The 20807-nt window shown below is 43.8% G+C and overlaps 1 protein-coding gene across 7 annotated transcripts in view; it reads right to left on the reverse strand.

Annotated features, from left to right (window-relative positions):
* Positions 1-951: 951 nt before the first annotated feature.
* mark2b (MAP/microtubule affinity-regulating kinase 2b) overlaps positions 952-20807 on the reverse strand; it is a 50512-nt gene continuing 30656 nt past the window's right edge. For 2 of the 7 annotated variants that reach the window (XM_084924442.1, XM_084924441.1), the window contains exons 11-21: positions 20623-20735; positions 20288-20362; positions 19997-20054; positions 19530-19681; positions 17839-17933; positions 14325-14471; positions 10758-11024; positions 8457-8483; positions 5199-5237; positions 4353-4459; positions 952-3702 (exon numbers count right to left, since the gene is read on the reverse strand). In XM_084924442.1, the coding sequence (XP_084780568.1) occupies positions 3353-3702; positions 4353-4459; positions 5199-5237; positions 8457-8483; positions 10758-11024; positions 14325-14471; positions 17839-17933; positions 19530-19681; positions 19997-20054; positions 20288-20362; positions 20623-20735 (1430 nt within the window). In that variant the 3' untranslated portion in view covers positions 952-3352. The remainder of the gene's footprint in view (positions 3703-4352; positions 4460-5198; positions 5238-8456; positions 8484-10757; positions 11025-14324; positions 14472-17838; positions 17934-19529; positions 19682-19996; positions 20055-20287; positions 20363-20622; positions 20736-20807) is intronic. The other 5 variants (XM_084924444.1, XM_084924448.1, XM_084924443.1 and 2 more) reach the window with 5 other exon arrangements.

Consider the following 20807-nt stretch of genomic DNA (forward strand, 5'->3'; position numbering starts at 1 on the left):
CTACTGGGATTTACGATAGGGGCTTAGAATGATCCACAAGACGTGCAGGTAACAGTAACTCAAAACCACTTGTTATGACCAAGGTGTGCAGAAGAGCATCTCTGAATGTACACATCAAACCAGATGGGATACAGCAGCAGAAAACCACACTTGAGTGCCACTCCTGTCAACTAAAAGCATGAAACTGAGGACAACTCTGAGCTCACCAAAAACTGGACAGTGAAAAACTGGAAAATGCTTCCTAGTCCGAGTTTTGATTTCTGCTTCAACGTTCAGATGTTTAGGTCTGAATTTAGCATGAACAACATGAACACATGGATCCCTCCCACCCTCCTGGTGGTGTCATGGTGCCAAGGGACGTTCCCTTGGCACATTTTGGGCCCCTTAGGATCAAGAGGCTACCTTAGTGTGGTTGCTGACTATGCCCATCCTTTTTACCACAGTTTTCCCACCCCTTTTGGATGTGGTGCAATTGGAGAATCCCATCAAGACAAAAGTGCAGAAAGTCTGCCACGAAGAATTGAGGCAGCTCTGAAAGCAAAAGGACATCCAAACTGGTACGTGCAAGGTGTATGTAATAAAGTGGCCAAAGTGCTGCAGGGGAGTTTCATGACTTCGTAATGCCAAATCATCAAAACTCTTTTAGTTCTAACAGGTTGGATCACATGCAGGGCTGCAGACACCAGCCTGCTGAGCTTGACCTCCCTGACTCTTTCTGCAGAATGAGAAAGAAATCAAAGCATATTCTGATAAATATGCAAACTTTGACTTCAAAGCTTTGATAAAAATCATAATGAAAACCAAGATTCAGTCACTCCTGTACAACATCCACTTGCCCAAGTTTGAACACAAACATCGACTCCATCTGCTCAGGTGATGCGACAAAGATTCACAGCGGCTACAAGACTTAACCTCAACTGCTGCTCATATAATGGATTTTCAGAGTCAGGCTATCATTATATCATTGTTTTTATTACTATCATTGTAATTTTTCATCATTTTGTCTTTGCACAAAAAAAGGAAAGAAACAAAAAAAACAAAACAAATAATACATTTTTCAGGAGTTGATCACCCCCTCCCAACCCCCCAAAAAACCCACCACTACAGTTACAGTTCGCTCAAAACACATTTAAATCAATGTAAATTACAGCAATGTAAAACGAAATAATGTCAAATAAAATCAACCCTGAAAGAGATAATATAACAGCAACAGCCAGAATAATTAGAATCCAATACCCAGCACCTTAATACAATGATCAACGTTTTAAAAGGAAAATCTGACGTATTAAAAACTGAAAGAACTAAAACAATAAAATTAAAATAAAAAAATAAAACGACAGTGTGTCATTGTGAGAGAAAGAAAGAAAAGTGTTCAGTTAGGTACAACCAGCTGACGGGCACCAGCCTTACTCCGACCCCTGCGTCTGTCCGTGTGTGTGTGTGTGTCTCTGTGTGGTTTCTTTTTCTGCATTGACAAAACTGGAGCATCAAACGCAACGAGAAAACGAGTTAAAGGAAGTGACTTCTTCTGCTTGTGGTTTCAAGAGTGAACGTGTGCTCTGAGAAGTCTTTCCTGCTTTTTTTTTTTTTTTTTTCTTCCTTTTTCCTCTCTCTCTGCTCCAAACTACTCTGGACCAACGAGTCCTTTATATAAAAAAAAAGAAGAAAAAGAATTAAAATAAAATAAAAGAAGGCCAAAAACGAACGAGCAGTAGTCGTCACCACCACCACCATCAACATCATTAAATACATCGACATGTCCTGCACCGGAGGGGAGGAGGGGGGCTGGGTTTGTCCGTGTGTTGAAGGTGCGCTTATACTTTGGGAGGGGGGGACAAAAAACAAAAACAAAAAAAGGCAGCGATGATGCGATCTGACAGTGAGCCTTCACTGCGCCCCGAATCTGTACAAACTCGACGACACAAAAATATATTATCAAATCAAAAGTAGAAGAAAATAATTCACCATTCTTCGTCAATGTCGTCCTTAATCGTTTTTGTTGCTTTTTAGTTTTTCCAGTGATCTCTTACAACAGTCTCGCACACATACCAACAACCACCGACTTGTGTGTCTGCTCTTTGGGAACACCGGGCTGGGGTGGGGGGCGTAGAAATGCGTCGGTACTGGGTTGACATTCTGGATATGAAGGCGTGATGCCAACCAAGAGGTACCAAAAAAACCATAGGAAACCAGAAATCATCTGAGCGTTTATGTGCTGACAAATGGCAATGAAAACAAACGCCCAGATTTGATTCAAAAGAAAGGCAACTTTAAAATGAAAAGAAAAATTCCATCATCATCAGTCCTCCCCTCTAATAAGATGCTGATCTTTTTCCAGTGCACAACTCTTTAAAAGCCAATAAAGAAATTCAGTTTAAAAAAACAAACAAAACAGAACTAAAAGTACGGACTTACAAAGCTGCAGCCCGCAGGATCAACTGACCTCCTCGGACGTGACTGTGTGAAAGATTAAAAAAAAAAAAAAAAACATAATGGGGGGAGAAAGGGAGTGAAAAGGTGAAAAGATGGATGTGCTTGTGCTGACTTCAGTCTGAAGGCGGAGGAAGAGACAGCGAAGAGTGTGTGAGGGCAGGAGGGAGGTGGAAGGTGGATGGATTAGATTTTTTTTGTGGGGGGGGTGTGTGTCCTTTAACCTTTAACAGCAGAGTTTGTCCATCCAAAATCCGTGTGTGTGTGTTTGTGTGTGTTCTGGCTCAGGCTCTAGTCCACTCAGGTTTGGAGGAGAATCAGAGCAAAACTTCTTTTGAGTTTTCCAGCAAAACAAGGCTCCACGTTCCATTCTGAACTTTCTGTCAATCATTCAGAGCAAAGATTCCCCCCCACAGCATCCCTCTGTTTGCTTTGATCTCCCATCCACCCATCTGACCCCACCCCACCCCGTTCTGGCATCAGAACCGTGCAGAGAAAACGGAATAAATAGCAGGAAGAAATGATAGGAGTGGTCAAAGTGTGCCTCCTAAAAACAGAGAAGAAGAAGATCGGACATGCAGAAGAGTGGAACGTCTAAGTAGAACGTGACAGAAACCCCTCACCCTACAGGGGGGTGGAGAAGAAGAAGACCGGCCTGTAAGTTCTTCACAACTCAGAGGAATTCGGCTCCGGTTCTCTAATCCGAGCGCCTCGGGGAACTTATGGAACAAAACTTCTAGGAAAAAAAAAAAAGTTTTCTAGTCTCAGAACTGGCAGCCCGACGTCAGACCTGACGTAACAATCGTGTCGTTTTTAAAGTGATCCCACCCCTTAGCTTACGTCCTAACCCAACCTACAGCATCATCACTCCTCTCGCCCTCATCCTTCACCCTTGCATCTCTTCTTCGCTGCTCCTCTGCGCTCACAGTTTGAGCTCGTTGGCGATCTTTGAGGCAATGTTCTTGAAGGCGATGGACGTGCCCGAGATCCGCTTGAAGCGCACGCCGTTGAGGGAGAGTCGCGGCAGCTTGCACACCTCCATTTCCCACTGGACGAAGTCGTCGTGCGCCGGTTTCCCGGACATGCACAGCAGCATGTAGCGCTCGCGCAGCTCGTACTCGCAGCTGTTGGAGTCGAGCACCTTGCGGATCTCGCGCATCATCTCCGTGGGCTCCATGGACGACGTGGTCTTCATGGACCAGGTGAAGCGCAGCGAGCGCGGCTTGACAGGGTCCTTCTGGCTGGAGATGGCGGGAGGGGTGCCAGTGCCACCTGGAGGAGTGGAGAAGAAGAACAGTGAGAGGAGAAAGCAATAATGTCTAATTTAAAACCTCATTAAGACGATTGTTTAAAAAGAAATGCTGACCTCAACAGCACCAGAGGTGGATTTAGTGTGCCTGAATGAGGGAACTTTAAAATCCCAGAGATGATCAATTTTCAGGAAATGTAGCTACTTATCGAATCTGCCATATCTGATCTCAACAGCGCTCTCTAGTGGTTTAGTAGACCTCGTTCACCAAACCAAAAGCAGAGTTTCTCTTATAGCCCTTTTCCACGAGTACCTACTCAGCTTGTCTGGACTCTGTTTTTAGGGTTTTCCATTAAGTGGTAGCACCTGGTACCAGGTACTTTAGTTCCTGCTCGATCAGGGTTCCAAGCGAACCGAGTTGATCTGAAAATGTGATGTAAACAGAGAGCATGCCGCCGATTGGCCACTCAATGGCATCACTCTGAGTCATGAGCTTGTCTCCTTCAGAAATATCAAACCTGCCATTTTTTTGAACCTTCGCAAAAAGGGAAGCGGCAGCAGAAAAAACACCACCCTGGTATACTATCGCCTAGATGTCCTCCATTGCTGTGTATCTGTCACATATAAAATGACCAAAACTGAGTTGAGAAGAGTCAAATTGTCATGAACCCACCAGTGTTTCCAGATCCTGGAGACGAGTTGTTCTCATCGTTGTTAGAAGAGGAGGACAAACCACCGGACGTCTTCTCGGACTTGTCTACAGTACTGGTCAGCACAGGCCTGTGTGGAGCGATGGGAGGGTGGAGGAGGAGGAGATAGTGCGAGAGAGGGGGAAAGATAAAAGGGAAAAGAGAGGACAGAGGGACAGATGGGGGAGGGGCAAGAGGGGTGGAGAAGGCAGGAAAAGGAGGGAGGATGGGCATAAGCAAAGAGAGAAAATGAGGATAAAAGTGTGAGAAATCAGAATTATTTAAAGAGCAGAGACAAAAAGGTGGAAGGAGGAGGAATGCAGAGGAGGGAAATAATGAGGATTGTGGAAATGAATGAAGACAAAAAGAAAAATTTGAGCACCCCTGTGTGCGTTTGTGCACACGACTCGCCGGGCAGCACGCGGGTCGTGTGCGTTTGTGCACACGACTCGCCGGGCAGCACGCAGGTCGATCAGGCCCGAGTGCGTGTTTGCGTTTCGGGTGTGCGAGCACACAAACGCACATCGGGGGCGCTTGGATTCTGATTTTCCCTTCACACACAGGCACCACCATGCAGCATCAACCTCCGCACCATCACTCTCAGTCTCTAAGATGCTACCATTCACCTCTCATCTCCCATCCCCTGATTGGTTAAACCGTTACCACCATCACCAACTAATTACACATCCACAGCTCGCCCCTTACCCCGGCCCCCACCATTCACAACAAGCTCAGATCATCTACTCATTGCTTCCACTCTACTGATTGGCAGGCAATTCGGTAGAGTCTGGGAGGTTTGTGGGAGTTTTTTTGTTTGTTCTGTATCTCACCTGCTCCCCTCATCATCACCCTCTCCCTCATATGGACCCCTCGAAAAAAAAAAATCAACACAAGTTTAGTCTTTATATTTCTTTAAGGGCTTATGGCAACAAGTGGGCTCTTACACAGACAGGAAACCAGCTGGCTGAACACAGTCACGCCGCTCACCATGCCCGCCTCAACCTTCCAAGCCAACCACTTCAAGTGTGTGTGCCAAATATTGAATTCCACGCCAACTGCCTAAAAGTCTGAGGACTCCACAGCCCACAATGCACTGCTGTGGCAGGTGTTCCAGGTAATACCGGTCCACTGTGAGCAAACACTATCATAGTACCACCACTCAGTGGAATTTAACAAGTTCAATTCAGCTTATCTAAACAACGCCAAATCAAAACAGCAGCTGCCAATATAAATAGTTGTATAATGTAAGGCACAGACCCTACAATAAGACAGAAATCCCCAACAGTCAGACAGTGGGAAGGAAAAACTCCCTTTTAACAGGAAGAAACATGTGGAAGAACCTCGCTCATGTAGGGGAAGCCATCTGCTGCTGCCAACATTAACATGTATCTACTAACACTAAAAAAAAAAAAACCCCAACAACAACAAAAGATTCAATGTGTCACTATGGACTTGTTCAACCTGTTTTAATGTTAGAAAACTCCACCTAGAAAACACCCAAGTTATAAGGTGGAATTTAAGGAACTGGTTCAACTCGCTCTGGGATGGATGAGAAAATGTTTATGAGTCGAAATAAATTAAGAATGAAGCGAGTCCGAATGAAATAGCTAGACACCAATGGACTGGCTCACTGTGGACCAGAAAGGGGGTAATTTGAAGAGTATGGAACAGCATGGACTTTCACAAAATGGAACGGTGGGGTAAATGGTGTAACACTTTGGAGTGGAATGGAATCCAACAAACATGGAACACATCATGAAGTGGAACTGTTTAGATCCAAAACGGAATGGTTTGGAAGAGAATGGTCGGCATGGTGAGGGCGAGTCCTGTTGCTAAGAGGAGGTTAGGAGCATTAATAATCCCAGCACTGCGTTAAAACCTGTATTAGTAACACTTGATCTACACGAAAGCCGTTTACCTCTCTCACACACACGAACACACACTCCCTGTAAACAACACATGAACTTGCAGCCCATCTAACATTTGACATATGCACACGCATCCTCTCTCACACCTGCAAACAACAACGAACGCACACAAACGAGACTAAAGCAAGAAAAGCAGACGACAAACAGAAAAACACAGACAACAGCCAAACACGTGCAGACGATGCCAGGAAAGTGACACAAACATGGAAAAATTCAACACATGATTTGCAATTCAGTTTGTTTCGGACAAAGACAAAATTCTTGTTTTACATTATTGAAAAGAAAATGGGGGGGAAAAAATAATGACCAGAAACACCATGTCAAATACCTTCTGCAAAAGAAGCCATGGTTAAAAATATAGCACAGTGGAAATGACGAGGAGGAGTGTGGGGTGTGGGGAGACCCCAAACAAACTGTAGATGAGGAATTCTGTAACAATGTAAAGTCATTTTGCATCCCATTGCCATTTAACTTAATATGGGGATGCAAAATGGCTCCCAGAGTAGGAACACCGTGACCGTGATCAGTCTTTTGTTTTCCCGTGAAAGGGAAAACAAAAGACTGATCAGATGATTAATTGATTTTAAATACAGCTTACTCAGTCCCAACATACAGGTATGATAATCACTGGAAATATGTGACTACTATTTAGCCATGTGTTTAGCAGTGGCTTTAGATTTCACCCTATAGTTAGACATTTTTTACTATTACATTTTCAATTTGAAATATTTTTAGAGTCACTAAACAGCTTAGAGAAAACACAGCTATTATAATATCACCGTGATAACAAAGTAACAGCTTTAAGCCAGCAGGTGGAGCAATGGTCCACTCTAAGACCTGCTGGTTAAAATCATCTAATACACTAATCAGGAGACATGTCCAGTCTGGTTGTGTACATACAGAAATGTAAAATGTGTCAACACGTGTCTTTCATTTAGACTAAATATGTAGATGGACATGGAAATAAGGTGTGTGTTTTTATCTTAATGTACGCACACAGACAGACTGCGCTCAGTGTGTCTGTGCGTAAATGTGAAACAAATGTAATTTATATATTCACAGCATTTAAAAAAAAAAAAAAAAAAAAAACAGCTTCTTTTCCAGCCACTGTAGGTCAAAGCCATCCACTTGTGTTTCTGCTGCTGTTAGAGAGCCAGTGCTACAGTGGGAACAGAGCAATGAATGAGTGGAAAGAGTGCAGCCTCCAGGAAATAGTGCAGCCCCGTCCCTCCTGGGCCCTCTCCTCCTCTCTGACTTCGTCCACAACTACAACCGTATGCTGACAGGGACTTATTACAAGCTACCTCCCCACTGGGATCTAACAACAGGACACCGTTAGCCTGCGTGGCTAAGGCAATTCAGATTACGGAGACCAAACTAATGAAAGCAGGAAGGTGTAATGGGTGATGGTTTGGTTAGCTGGGGTAATGGTTAGCCACACTTTAAAGAGACTACTGGTTCTATTGCTGTGCTTCTGTTATTTCTACACCGAGTTATTTATTGTAAACCGTGGTCAGCGACATGACACGTTTTAGTATTGCCTCACTAGTTTTACATTTTACTATGATCCAGAGAAACAACATGACTGGCATCTCAAGCTATGAACGGGTTAAATGAGGGAATGGATGAGTTTGATGATGGATTCGTCATTAAGGCTTGACCTAAATCTGGGACTCTACAGGGAGATGCAAGCTCACACACAATCTAACTGGAAAACAAATGTGGGGTGAGGATGAAGTAGAGGTGGGCGGGAGGGACGATGGAGGGACGAAGAGGAAGATGAGTGAGGTGTTAATGTGCCACGTGATGATGGAGTGAGTGAGTTAAGTGAGTGGATGGCTGGGTGAGGGAGGGGAGTTAGTAAAATGAAATACATTTTTAAAAAGAGAAAGAAAATGGACCAAAACACAGCACTCAAAATCAGAAGGCTCAAAAAACAAAGGGGCCAAACCACAGAGAAACAAAAAAAAACAACAAAAAGGTGAAAAGATAAAGGCTCAAGGCACAAAAGGAAGATCTCAACAAAAAGCTGCACGAAACACCAAAAGGGGAGGAAGTATTTATATATATATGCATATATATATGTAAAATATATATAAAGAAGAGACGTGTGTTTATATAAATCAAGGGGTTATATTTAACGTTGGGGATGTTGCCTACCTTCTCGGAAACCTGAACGAGAGATTTCTACAAAAACAAAAGAGGGATAAAGAAAGAGAAAAAAAAAACGTATGTGTAAAACGCATATATCAATGACGTTCTTGTAAAAGACAAAGCTGCCCTCTGAGGAGCCAACTTCAACAGAAAAAAGAAAAATCAGTCCAGACTCACTTGGGATTGAAACGGCAAACAACACCACAGTTAACACAAAGAGAAGAAGGACAACAACAAGAAAAAGAAGAAGTTACTGCACTGCTGTCGACGTGCAATCTGAACGTGTTTAGATGTACCCTTTATTGGTGTGAATGTGTGAACAAAAACACCTCAGAGGGATTTAACGGGCTCTCTCTGAACACACTCCCCTCCCTTACACAAAGATGTCCGGGATGATCCTGAAAAGAAGCGTTTGTGAGGTGAAAAGTTCAAATGTGATAAAACTTTCAAAAGAAAGAGAGAAGGCGAGAGAACGGCTGCTATAAAAAACACAAATCACACATGTACAAATGACAAAAAGAAAAAAGAAAAGCAGACGTTAAGCAACAACTTTTATCTCCTTTAACACAGACAAACCATCGCTCTCCAGACCAGGGAGCTTATATGATACGGTAACAAAACACACAGATTTACCGTGTGTGTGTGTGTGTGTGTGTGTGTGTGTGTGTGTGTGTGTGTGTGTGTGTGTGTGTGTGTGTGTGTGTGTGTGCAAGAGAGAGACAGAGAGACTGGTCAAAATGTACAAATGCAACACAATCTGTCTGCCTGCTATGCTACAGGCACATAACTGTCTGTGTGTGTGTGTGAGCCTGTGTATCAAGGTGTCCCCAGTAGCGGTATTTATAGTTGAGGGAAAAGTGATATCTCCGGTGTAACCATGGATACTGTCGCCACGGAGCTACAGTATCTCTGAGTGGGAGGCCTGGAGAGTGGCTGTGCCTGTACCCTACACACAGACAGACTCTACACCATGCACGTAGGCTACACATATGATCATTTTTTAAGCAGACAAAAACAACTAAAAATACAAGCAAACATATTCTCTCCTCACGCACACACAGGATAAAAGAACAAAAAAACCTTATATGATGGCTGTGACACATTGCTCACTTGGAACTTTTCTCACTTTTGTCAGAGGTTTTCACTTCCTGTCCTGAGCATCTCTCGTTCTAGCATTTGTTCTCACTGTGAGGTAGCTACGTTAAAAACTCACTTTCTCTTATTAAGTATATGATATCTTAAATGTAACATCTGTTACTTGATCAACTTTGCCGAGTGTAAAACAACCTGCGGGCCATGCATCTGAAATCAACTGTGTTCATGTGGTTTATGGTAGTTCACTGGAATGAGTCAGTCAACAAATCTTCTAAGACCAATAAAACCAATAATAAATCCACTAAAATCTGCATTATTTACTCAGAATGCTATTCTTCTTCCTATATGACAAACACTGACAGTGCAGTTCATTTGGAGTCAGGTCCAAAGTCCACATACGCAGACCTGCTGCTGGAAATGCTAAAGTAGGAAACATGTGTGAATACCCATCAAAACAACACTTATGATCACATTAGCCTCATTATTTGATTACTTAAACATTTTTTAACATCAGCAACATCAAATTCTCCTGAAACTGAAACTTATTTGACAAATGTAAAAATCAGTATCCTGTATTTACCCAGCAGAGTTAGACAGCCAGGAAAAGTTACCTTTACTTCCAGAGAAAGTTATAAATATAGAAATAAACAGTGCTGGCTTTTATTACAATCAGGTACCCTGATCAGCAGCTTCACTGCTGCAACCTGCACTACAAGACTGAGATGAAAACTAGGCCAGACTGGAACCACAACCAAAATTACTCCTCCGTCACCACTGCTCCAAGCAAAATTACAGAGGACGCACAGCTGTTCCCTTCCTCTCCCTTTCTGCTCTGAGCACAGTTACAGATCAGCGCGTGGTTAGTGACAGATGAGACCAGCCCCTTTAAAAAAGTACTCAGGGATGATACGGCCAGGGAGTACAATGTTCCTCGGAGAACATCAAAATGACTTGTAATGGAAACTTACTCATTTTCTGGTTCAAGCTGAAACCTCATAGACTTTAAACTGCACTGGTAACTGGATAATAAATAGACTGGCTGTTATCACAACTGCTTTGCATTTACCAAACTCCACGCTTCCTCCTTCTACCACACGTCCTCTCCTGTACTTCAGGTTTTTCATCTTCCTTCCGTTGCTCTCTAACGCCACAGAATCAAACATCAACTAACCAGTGTTTACTTTTTGTGTGCGGCTTACGCCCGTTACTCACTTGCGTACAAACTTGGATGTGAACTTGCTGAAAATCCCTGTGGCGCCATGTGTTCTTCGGGCCTGGCTGTTGCCATGCGACAGTGATGGAGAAGCAGGCCCGCCGGGGTAGGCGGAGCCATGCTGGTCCCGGGCACTACGCTGCTGACCTGCGTGGAACGTGCTGCGGATGCCCACCCCTCTGGAGAAATTGGTACGATCTGACACGGCGGCGCTGCTGATGTTGTGGGCAGAAGGGGAGGCGCCGGGTGCCCGCTGCGCCGGGGCACTACAGGAGAGAGAGTGGAAAGACAAGGAGAAAAAGAGAAGGAAGAATGGTAAAGAAAAGGCGACACAGAGGAAGGACAGCAGAGAAGTGGTCATGAGGAGGAGGAAAGAAGTGCGAAACGTTTTTTGTGAGCAAGAAAAGGTTTGAAGGTGCGATAAGTAAAGAGGTGGGAACGAGGAGGTGAAAATGAAAAAGAATGGTGATGGATATGGGACAGGAGACAACAGAAGAGAGGAGATAAAGGAAACGCGGGAAGAGAAGGATGAAGTAGACGAAAGTGAAGTGTGGGAGGTGATGCAGGAGGAGAGAAAAGGGATGAAGAGAGAGGATTGCAGTGGAGAAGAGTGTGGGACAGGAACATAAAATTAGTCCAACAGTTAAAGATTAAAAATCACCTCCTTCTGATGTGCTCTTAACTTCAGCGCAAGGTCGCGTTTCATCTAATCCCTCAAGTCAGTATTTAGAGCCACATGAGGTCAGTGGCCCGTGCACATGCACGCACACAGACACACACGAGAACGCTTTTAGCTCAGTGACTGGTTGCAGTCACTGAGCTAAAAGGCTGGATTTGCTTTGTAGGGATGTGCATCTTCCATGACAGCGTGTGGCTGCGGCACGCCTGCAGCAGATGGCAACAAACAAGCACAAATGCATGCACACACACACACAGATAAACACCAACACAGAAGAGCAGGAATACAAAAATTAACACTCATTGGCAATGTAGCAAGACCGCTCGGACGCTTCAGGTGCCCATCTTAACAGTTGCCTACCAGCTGAAAGTTGTTGCCAGTAACTGATATGATCACAGTCTAGCTCGAATGATTTCTGAGCTCTTATGAGAGCAGGTGGTGCTGATCAAAAATGCAGTTTCTCAAGTGCAACAGAAACCAAACGGTCCTGCACAATCCCACTGACGGCTTCAAAATCAAGAAAAAAGACGAAAGAAGGGGCTCCATTCAAAGCACCAGTGAGACGGAGCGAAAAACAGCTCGAGGGTGTCCTTTAATTTGATGTAGATGTGATCATGCTGTCCAGTAGATCAAAGGTATCCAACACACACACACACACACACAGATGCAAATTCAAGGAGAGAAAAGCTGGATGAGGCAGATTAGTAGGGACCAGTATCCAGTGTTTTAGTTGAAGATGATAAACTTAATCAGACTGGTTAATATTTCTGATTGGTTTCAACCTATTTTCCTTCTCATTGCACATTAAGTGAAGTAGTGGAGAAAAGGCTTATTCTAAGGTGGTTCAGGGTCATATTGTAGTCTGCACCTACCCTATACACGTTTCAGCACCAACCTGCTTTATGGCAGTACTGTTATGAACACGTCATTCAGAAAGATTTCAGACTAGATGTATCGAACAGGAATGGATGTGAGTTAAGGGTACAGATTATGTTCTGGAAAAACAAGGTGCCTAATCATCACTCAGGGTACAGTCTACGTGTTGAAGTGGTACCTTCTCTCCAGCGTTCCCAACCAGGTTCTGAACAGCCCAAGCTGACTGCTGAACGACGCATACAACAGAACAAGACTTCAACGTAGAGCAGACAAAACCACATACAGCCAAAAAGGGCCACCTTAACACGTGCATGGGTGGAATCAGTCAGACATCTTTTTTTGTTTTAAAAAAGGGCCGAAAGCTATCACAAAAATGGCTGGAGGGTGTGCAGACTGAAGTTAAGATAGCTGAGGGACACATGCAGTCCTTCCACCTTGTTCTGTGAGACACAGCTGTCTGAACTAAAGCCCAAAAATGTTAAAGTAGCCCGTGAAACAAACACTGTGAAGCAGGGGAGCTAGCCAACAGAGCAACATATACAGACAAACACACAGATGGCAAATACACACAGGCATTTCACACACATATGACCAGTAGGATCCTCGGGTCATTACTCCATTTCACTGACTCACAGAAACAATGTCAGAGCACAGTTAATGCTTAATAGATGAAAATGGGGTTTTCCCAGGCAAATTCATAACTGAGGGAGGATTACATATATCAGAGTGAGACTGTATGAGGGGAAAGTCTTCCTCAAAGAGCCTTTGGGAACAAAACACTGAGGCTGGGAAACCTTAAAGGTGGATAAATTCCCACAAACAGCTGAAAAGCATTTCTACCAGCCAGGGAAAACCCTCATCAACAAACACAATGTGTGCCATAATATCAAATCGGGGACAAATGGAAAATACCTATAGAGGACATGCAACAGATAACACAAAGGTGTTTTCACATAAACAGAAAGTAACACAGCTACATCTGTAATTTGTCTGGTTCTCCCCAGAGCAACTGCACATTCTTTTATTTCCTCTAAATGACACAACGCAGGGATTGTCCGCTCCTTCAGCTTTTCTATTTTATACGCTGGACTGAGAAAATAGGTGTAGGATTATTAAACCAAGATTCTTATGCAATCTATTAAGGCCTCTGAGAATAGAGACATAATTCTTGTTAGTCCGCAGATGGTTTATGCTGCGAGGAAACAAAAACAAGTAGAAAAACAGCTCTGGCCTGTCAGAGGTACAGGACAGCTTAAAAAAATCAAAATAAAAAAATGAACCTGCTCATCTTGTTCTCAAATCCTGCCTGCTCAGTTATGTCTCCACTGATAGATGAGAGCTTTGAATGTGAGTGACTGGCCAAAGACGAGCTGTGTCAACATCTCCACAATTGTGCAGCTTTTCTGAGCTCCACGATGTACTTCCTGGCCGTTGCTAAGTAACTGGTGAGCCTATGATTGCAAGCCTTAGAAATGTTGACCATCTCACTATGGTGATGTTATAGTGGAGAATGTATACATGCAGACAGTGCATATCACAGCAAGAATAGCAGCAGCAGAGCCTCACATATGGCAGTGTTACTTAGTGTTTGCGCTGCTGCACGTTTCTTCACAGTTCTGCTTCGTCATGGGGGGAATAATTGTTACCATGAAGTTAAACAGTGACCGTAAGCTTTATGCAGGATATCCATCATAAGAAAAAGAGGGGTTTTTTTCTGATTACTGTACACTTTACTGTTTTGCGATGTTTGGTCCTGTAATCAGCTGCATTTAGTCATATTTTTAGAAGCTTTTAATCAATTCTGCATTTAGTGTAGATGAGCAGGTGTAACACAATCTGAGGACCTTTCTTAGTGTGCTTGGGGTAAATCACTTTATCCCGTCTTCATCTCTTCTTTTTCTTTTGTGTCCATTGCAGGAAAGATGATGATCTGAGCAGAGAGGTGTGTGTGTGTGTGTGTGTGTGTGTGTGTGTGTGTGTGTGAAAGACAAAAAGAGTGTGAGAGACTTGCCTGGGCCGTGGTGCGTGCAGGTCAGAGGGGCATGGATGATTGGAGGAGGACAGGGACTTGTGGTGGCGGGGACGCGAGGATGAGGAGGAGGAGGAGAGGACGGCAGCGGCTGAGGCAGTGGAGGCGCGGGAACCCGGAGTGTTTAGGCTGAGAGGAAGGACGGGGAGGAAGAGGAGGAGGAGTGCCCCGCCCAACACACACACACACACACACACACACACGTATATGCAAACACACCCACAAACGTGAGTAAGACAGGACAGGCACGCCAAACAGAAACAATCAAACATCCACCCCAAAAAACAAAACAAAAACAAAACACAAGCACACCGGGCGGGGTTTGTGTGTAGGTGGGCAGGGAGGTGAAGTGGAGTATGGTTAGAAGCAGCACTTATCATACACTGTAAGGGGGGGAGGGGGGGGATGGGAGGAGGGAGAGAAGAGCAGAGAAAACAGGACACAAGAGGAAGAACAGAGGAAGTAGAAACAAAGAGCGACAGAAAACACACACACACACACACACACACACACACACACGAACAAAGGAGGAGGGCCAGTGCGTTGCTGTGAACATTGCTTCATTGTGAAACCACATTCAAAAGGCTGCCTGTCCCTTTAACTTTACATATAAAAATGTACGTGACACAGAGGGCAGAGCACAAGAGACCAGCTTCTTATCTCTCACACACTCACACAGCACAGCAGAAAGTCAAATTATGTGGATAAAGTCAATAAACACACAGTAAAAACAAAGTTTTGCCTATAAATTAAAGAGATAAATAAAACAACCATCCGTGCCTTCATTTCGGTATAAAATCTGCCAGATCTTCCTTCCATGACAACAACGCGAGGCTTTAGTGTAATGTAGCTTCTATCTTTAGCGCAATGCCCCAAAGTCCGTTCTGACCACCTGCACTCGTGCATCTGTGAGTTCAACACAGACGTCAAACTGGCGCCGAGAAGGCATCAGCCTGACAAAACCTCTGAACAGAGCGTTCAGCAGAGATCGGCCAAATTTCCCTTACGTGTATACACCACTGGGGAAAAACGAAAAACACACTCGAAAACTCGACATCCTTTATGTACACAGTAAAATAACAAACAATATTTTTCCTGTTAAGTTCCCCCATCAGTGGATAAATGTGCTTTGTTGCCTCTTTTAGGACAAATTTGTTTCGTTACATTTTCAAAATAAATACTACCGATAGAAGCAAAATGTGCTATATTAAGTCAATTCTGACAACAAACTGTTTCCTTTGCAAACAGTCATGCCGAAAATGCAGATTCCAGCAAATGACACGTTAACAAGTTTAGTTTCTTACAGTAAACCAGCTGGGTAGGAGATCAGAGCTTGTAGTTCCTGACTTACCACTTTCACATACCTCCTCAAATGTAAACAATCCAAACTTTTTCCATCTATTTTATCATCTACAAAGTTGCACAACTGACATATCTTATGAATTACTTAAGAAAACAAACAAACAAAAACAAACAAAATGCTGAGTTCCTCTTTGAACCCTCTGCTAATCAGGAGGCTGCTACAGCCTACAAAGCTCTGCACATTACAGACGGCGTTAACTTGACCTTATCCACATGCACAAGAGAAAAAACAGACACACACACACACACACACACACACACACACACACACACACACAGAGAGTGTAAGGGACAGCGGAGAGTGGTACCGTGGAGAGACAAGAGATATCAAGAGAGTGTGGAAGAATGAACACTGAGAGAAAGAGGGACATTTACACAGAAAACAAACACACAGCTGAGAGAAACACAGGGATTAGCATGGCTGGTGATGGAAAATATTAACTGGATAACCCAGTGTGTAGTGAGTGAGTGTGAGTGTGTGTATGACTCGTGTTGAAATTTGTGCATGCCCAGCCGCCTCTCTGCATGTGAGTGGATGTATTTGTGCATATGTAAGCCTATTAGGAGGTGAACGCGGGGACCATATAGTGCCACTAAGAGTTAATATTCCATCACAAGTCTCTAATCTCCTTAGAGAGAGGGGAGGAAAAGAAAGAAATAAGAAGAAAGATTAATATAAGGACAAGAAGAGGGGGGAAAAGGAAGCTGGAATAAAGCAAAGGAAGGAGGTGCCAAGAAAATGTGAGCGACTCCAGAGGGAGGCTCAGCAGCAGATAAAAGAAGCCAAATTAAGGAAATTAGAAAAGGACAGAAAGGGGGGTGGGGTATAACAAGTATAAAAGCCCAAACTTCAAAGCATTAGTGATGATCAAATAAAGTAACTTTCAAATCAAAGCAGATGACAACCACTGAGTTAGCAGAGCCTACCATAGTTAACAGACCCACAGTACTAAAAAAGCAATGCTGTCTCAAATGACCGTTTCCAACAGTGAACGCAGAGGAGACTTGATTTTACAGCCTCTACTTGGATTCAACTGAATCTGCCATACTGTAGGTGGTGCGCCACGTTGGGAACAATGGGGTCATTTGAGACGGACACATGGACAGGTAAACAAAGCAGTATGAACCATGACCATGAATGCTGCGTCCTAGTAGGGATTATAGTTTGGTTTTATGTTTAATGCTCATGAAAAAGCCCACAAAGCACATGGCTGGGTTAAGCATGAGTGATGTGCGTATAGCTGTATGCGGGGACGTGTTATGAGCTGCTTGACACCAGAAGTTAGCACGCGCAGAACCGTCAGAGGGCAACAAGATTTGGACCGTTCTTTTAAAAACCGAAAGGGGATCCAGGATGAGAGGAGAGCCGGGAGGATGAATCACACGCAGAAAGTTTAAAATGAGAAATTAGAAAGTGGAAAAGTGGGGAATACTCCATAAAACTCCACAGTAGCTCATTCCAGTGAACAAGGAGGGGGGGGAAAGATGGAAGCTTGACTTAAGGCTAAAGAAAATCAATTATTTAACTTAAATGCTGCTTTTAGCCATCTGGGATTTTATAGGATTTATGTCACTTCTGCACCTTCTTTTACCTTGGTGCAGCATGGGTGTGACACCTGAAGGGACTCTGGAGGGACTTATAGGTGTCACACTTCTATTGTGCGTTTTTATAGAGTTTGAAGATTGAGTACGTAAACCTGCACACTTGGATGCGCTTCCACGTCGGGGCTTTCTCCCGGCCTCCATCAGGCCATCACGAGTAATCTGTAATCTTCTGGAGGTTTGGCCTAAATTCCTGAGAGAGCCCGATTTCCATGTCCAGCAGAGCTCACCCCACCCTGGGGGAAGGCTGCGGGCCTCCCTGAGCCAGCTGGCAGAGCTCTGGAGAGTACCAGCCAAGGTCTGGGATTCAGTCACTGAGACAGCTGTGGGACTGCTTCATTCACAAACCATGGTGAGTGTGTGTTTGTATTATGTGTATATGAGTGAAGACGCGGCGCTGCCTCAAAGCAACTAGTTGGGCTTTGAATGACGAGAAAGAGTGCCTGTGAGAACGCCTGAGTGGCTGTGTTTGCCTTTGTCTTCTCTCATTTGTAATTCTGTGTGTGTATTTAGTGTGCGTGCGTTTGCGTACCTGTCTTTGCCGTTCTGAATGCTCTGGTCGAGAGTGGCTCTGTCGGTCAGAGGAGAATTCCGACTGCGGCCGGTACCGGTGGACAGGATGCTATTCTGAAAAGGAGGAGCATCAAAATAGAAATGTTAGAAAAAAGGGACAAAGGTTTGATTAAGGGTTGATGACCCCACCAAGGTATCCAGGGAACAGCCTTTCAGCAAACTTCTCAATGGAAAAAGGACAAGCAGCTTAAACAACCTAATATGAATGAAATCTTTCTGTAATTAGCGCTCAAGAGAATTTCCCGGATCAAATTAATTTTTATGCACCCTCGTCCAAATTATCTGTGAATGACACAAGAAAAAAAAACCCAATCCATTTTCACCTTGCCATTTTTTATTTTATTTTTTATTTTTTGTTAATTTATGTTGTAATTTACGTTAGGTCAGTCTGTCTTGTCTCTGCTAGCCAGCTAACTAGGCCTCTTAGTTAGCTAGTTTAGTGTTTTCTGTTAATTTATGTTGTAAATTTATGTTGCATGTAGCACCTTGGTTCCTGGAGGAACGTTGTTTCGCCTCACTGTGTACTGTTAAACTGTATATGGTTGAAGAGACAATAAAGCCAACTTGACTTGACTTGAATAGTCATTTGAAACCTCTCCACTCCCACGTGTGCACTTTCCATGAGAATGACAGTTAAGCTCTGCACAGTTTGAGGTTGGGCAGAGCTATAATACATGTCTGTTATGTCACCAAAGCCCACAGATAAATGATTAATAAATGTCTTAAGGCGTGTCGAGCTGACAGGTGCAACAAACCTCAAGAGAGAAGTCAATCGAGCAAAGTTTCTAAACACCCACACAGTCCTACCAAGAAGTCTGTCCAGGGGCTTTAAACCAAAACAGTTGGACATGAAATTTCCTAAAATATTTTTCATATGCACGCTCGACCTTTACAGTTACGTTTTAGTTTAATGTTTGATGGTAGGCGTCAAATACAGATCCCTGTCAGGCACTTCCTGTGTCAGATGTTAAGGTTATAAGACTCCCTCAGGGTTCTGCCAATTGATGCCAACTGAGCAGATGAGAGCGGGTGAATGCACTTAAGGCATGTGACACGTGCTTATGTCATTAAATGAACGAAGATGTAACCAATGCGGGCGGATGTGCTGTGGAATGCATGTTCTCTTTGTTCAGGGTTGTGCGAGTAACCGGAAAGACGAGCTTCTGAGCTCTCGTTCTCGGGGGCCTGAGCCCGGCACAAGGCTGTGAAACATCAAGTTCTTCACCAGGTTTGTGGACGCTGCTCTCATCCCTGGTGAGACGTTTTGGGTGTATATAACTTAAAGATAAAGGCCTTATCTAACTATCTTCTAATGTAAAAGCAACTACATAGCACGGCAGTGTAACAGCTCCACACCTGCACAGTTTCACTTTCACAGAGCAGTTAAGATGTTCATAGTTTAAAGGCCACTTGTTTTTATTTAGTTTGATAATTAACTAGGAATTATTTTGATCTTTGGACCACAGCATGTGAGTAATTATGGCTAATGACAGCATACACTAAAGGGCAAAAATTACAGCTCTGCAGACGCAGCAGTTACTTGTGCGCATGTTTGGGAATCTGTGTGTGGCCATGACGCAAATACAACCCTTTGTGTTTTTGATACGGCTTAAATGCAAATATATCAGCAGTATGGGTATTAGGTCTCACGGTGGAGGGTGTGCCACTCTTCTTGCGGTCGGACGAGGCCAGAGGACTGGCCGGCACCTTGGTGGTGGAGCTGCCTGATGAACCCTTCCTCCCAGAATCCTCCCCTGCTGACCGGTTGTCTGTCTGACCTCCCCTTTTGGAGTAGGAGGAGCCTGGAAAAAAAAAAAAAAAAGGAAGACAGTGCGTCAGACCAGCACTTAATAGGCTTGAACCTTGGACCTTTCTTCTGCTTTGTCTGCTGGTTTGTCACTTCCTTTTTTACTTTAATCAATCAAGAAGCAGTCATAGCAAGCCCTCTCCTCATGCACTCACTCTTCTACTTCCTTCGCTTAACCTTCTCTTCCTTGTTCATTCTCCTTGTTAACCTTTATTCCAGCCTAAATCTTATCCTCGTCTTGATCTTCCATGTCTACAACACAACTACAACTGTCTCCAGTGTTCCCGTTCCCCTTCAACACCAATCTCACCCTGGTCGGTGGTTCGGCGGTTCTGAGGCTTCTGGTTGGATGACACGCTGCGCTGTACCTTAAAGAGAGAAAAGATACACAAAAGGTCAGAGCAGCATTTAACATGCTTAAATACACAACGGGATAGTTTAATGTAGAAGCCATGACCTATGTGTACGATTAAGAACCTCAAACATCAAAGTAAAGAGCTTTTGCTACATGTGTGGTCAAGTCAGTGTATCTGTGTCGCTTGCTGGAGTTGGGGAAACCTCATTAAGCGCTAGCTGAAGACATTATGTGTTCTCATTATACCTTATGAAGCGGGGGGGGAGCATTTATGTTGCTTACATCACTTCCCGGCCGAGGTTTGATGCCACCTTCATCAAGCTGAGGGAAAAACCAAAACAGACATCTTAATACGAGAGAAAAAGAAACTGGTATAGGTCACGTAAACAGAAAGGACTAAAAACCAAAAAAAACCAAAAAAAAAAAACCATCTTCATATACATATTATTAAAAAGAAGATATATAAAGATAGAGTCACTTCTTCATAAAGGACAGCTCAGCTCTGACAAACAGTACCTTGCATACTTATTATGACTCTGGTATTACTGGGTGAAGCATGATTTAAAAAAAACCTGAGTAACCTCAGAGTTCCTATAGTCCAGAAGCAGGTATGTGGCCATCACGTCGTTGTACTTCTGGTTCACCAGCGAGTCCTGGATCTCCTCCTGAGAGAATCCCATCTGCAGCATGATGTCTGCACATACAGTAAAACCATGTTATAAATAGAATGGTGAGCTGACACCAACTTTATATAACTGCTAAAGAT

Source organism: Perissodus microlepis, chromosome 3 (genome assembly GCF_051167445.1).
Source record: "Perissodus microlepis isolate ML-2025 ecotype Zambia chromosome 3, ASM5116744v1, whole genome shotgun sequence".
Classification (NCBI taxonomy): Eukaryota; Metazoa; Chordata; class Actinopteri; order Cichliformes; family Cichlidae; genus Perissodus; species Perissodus microlepis.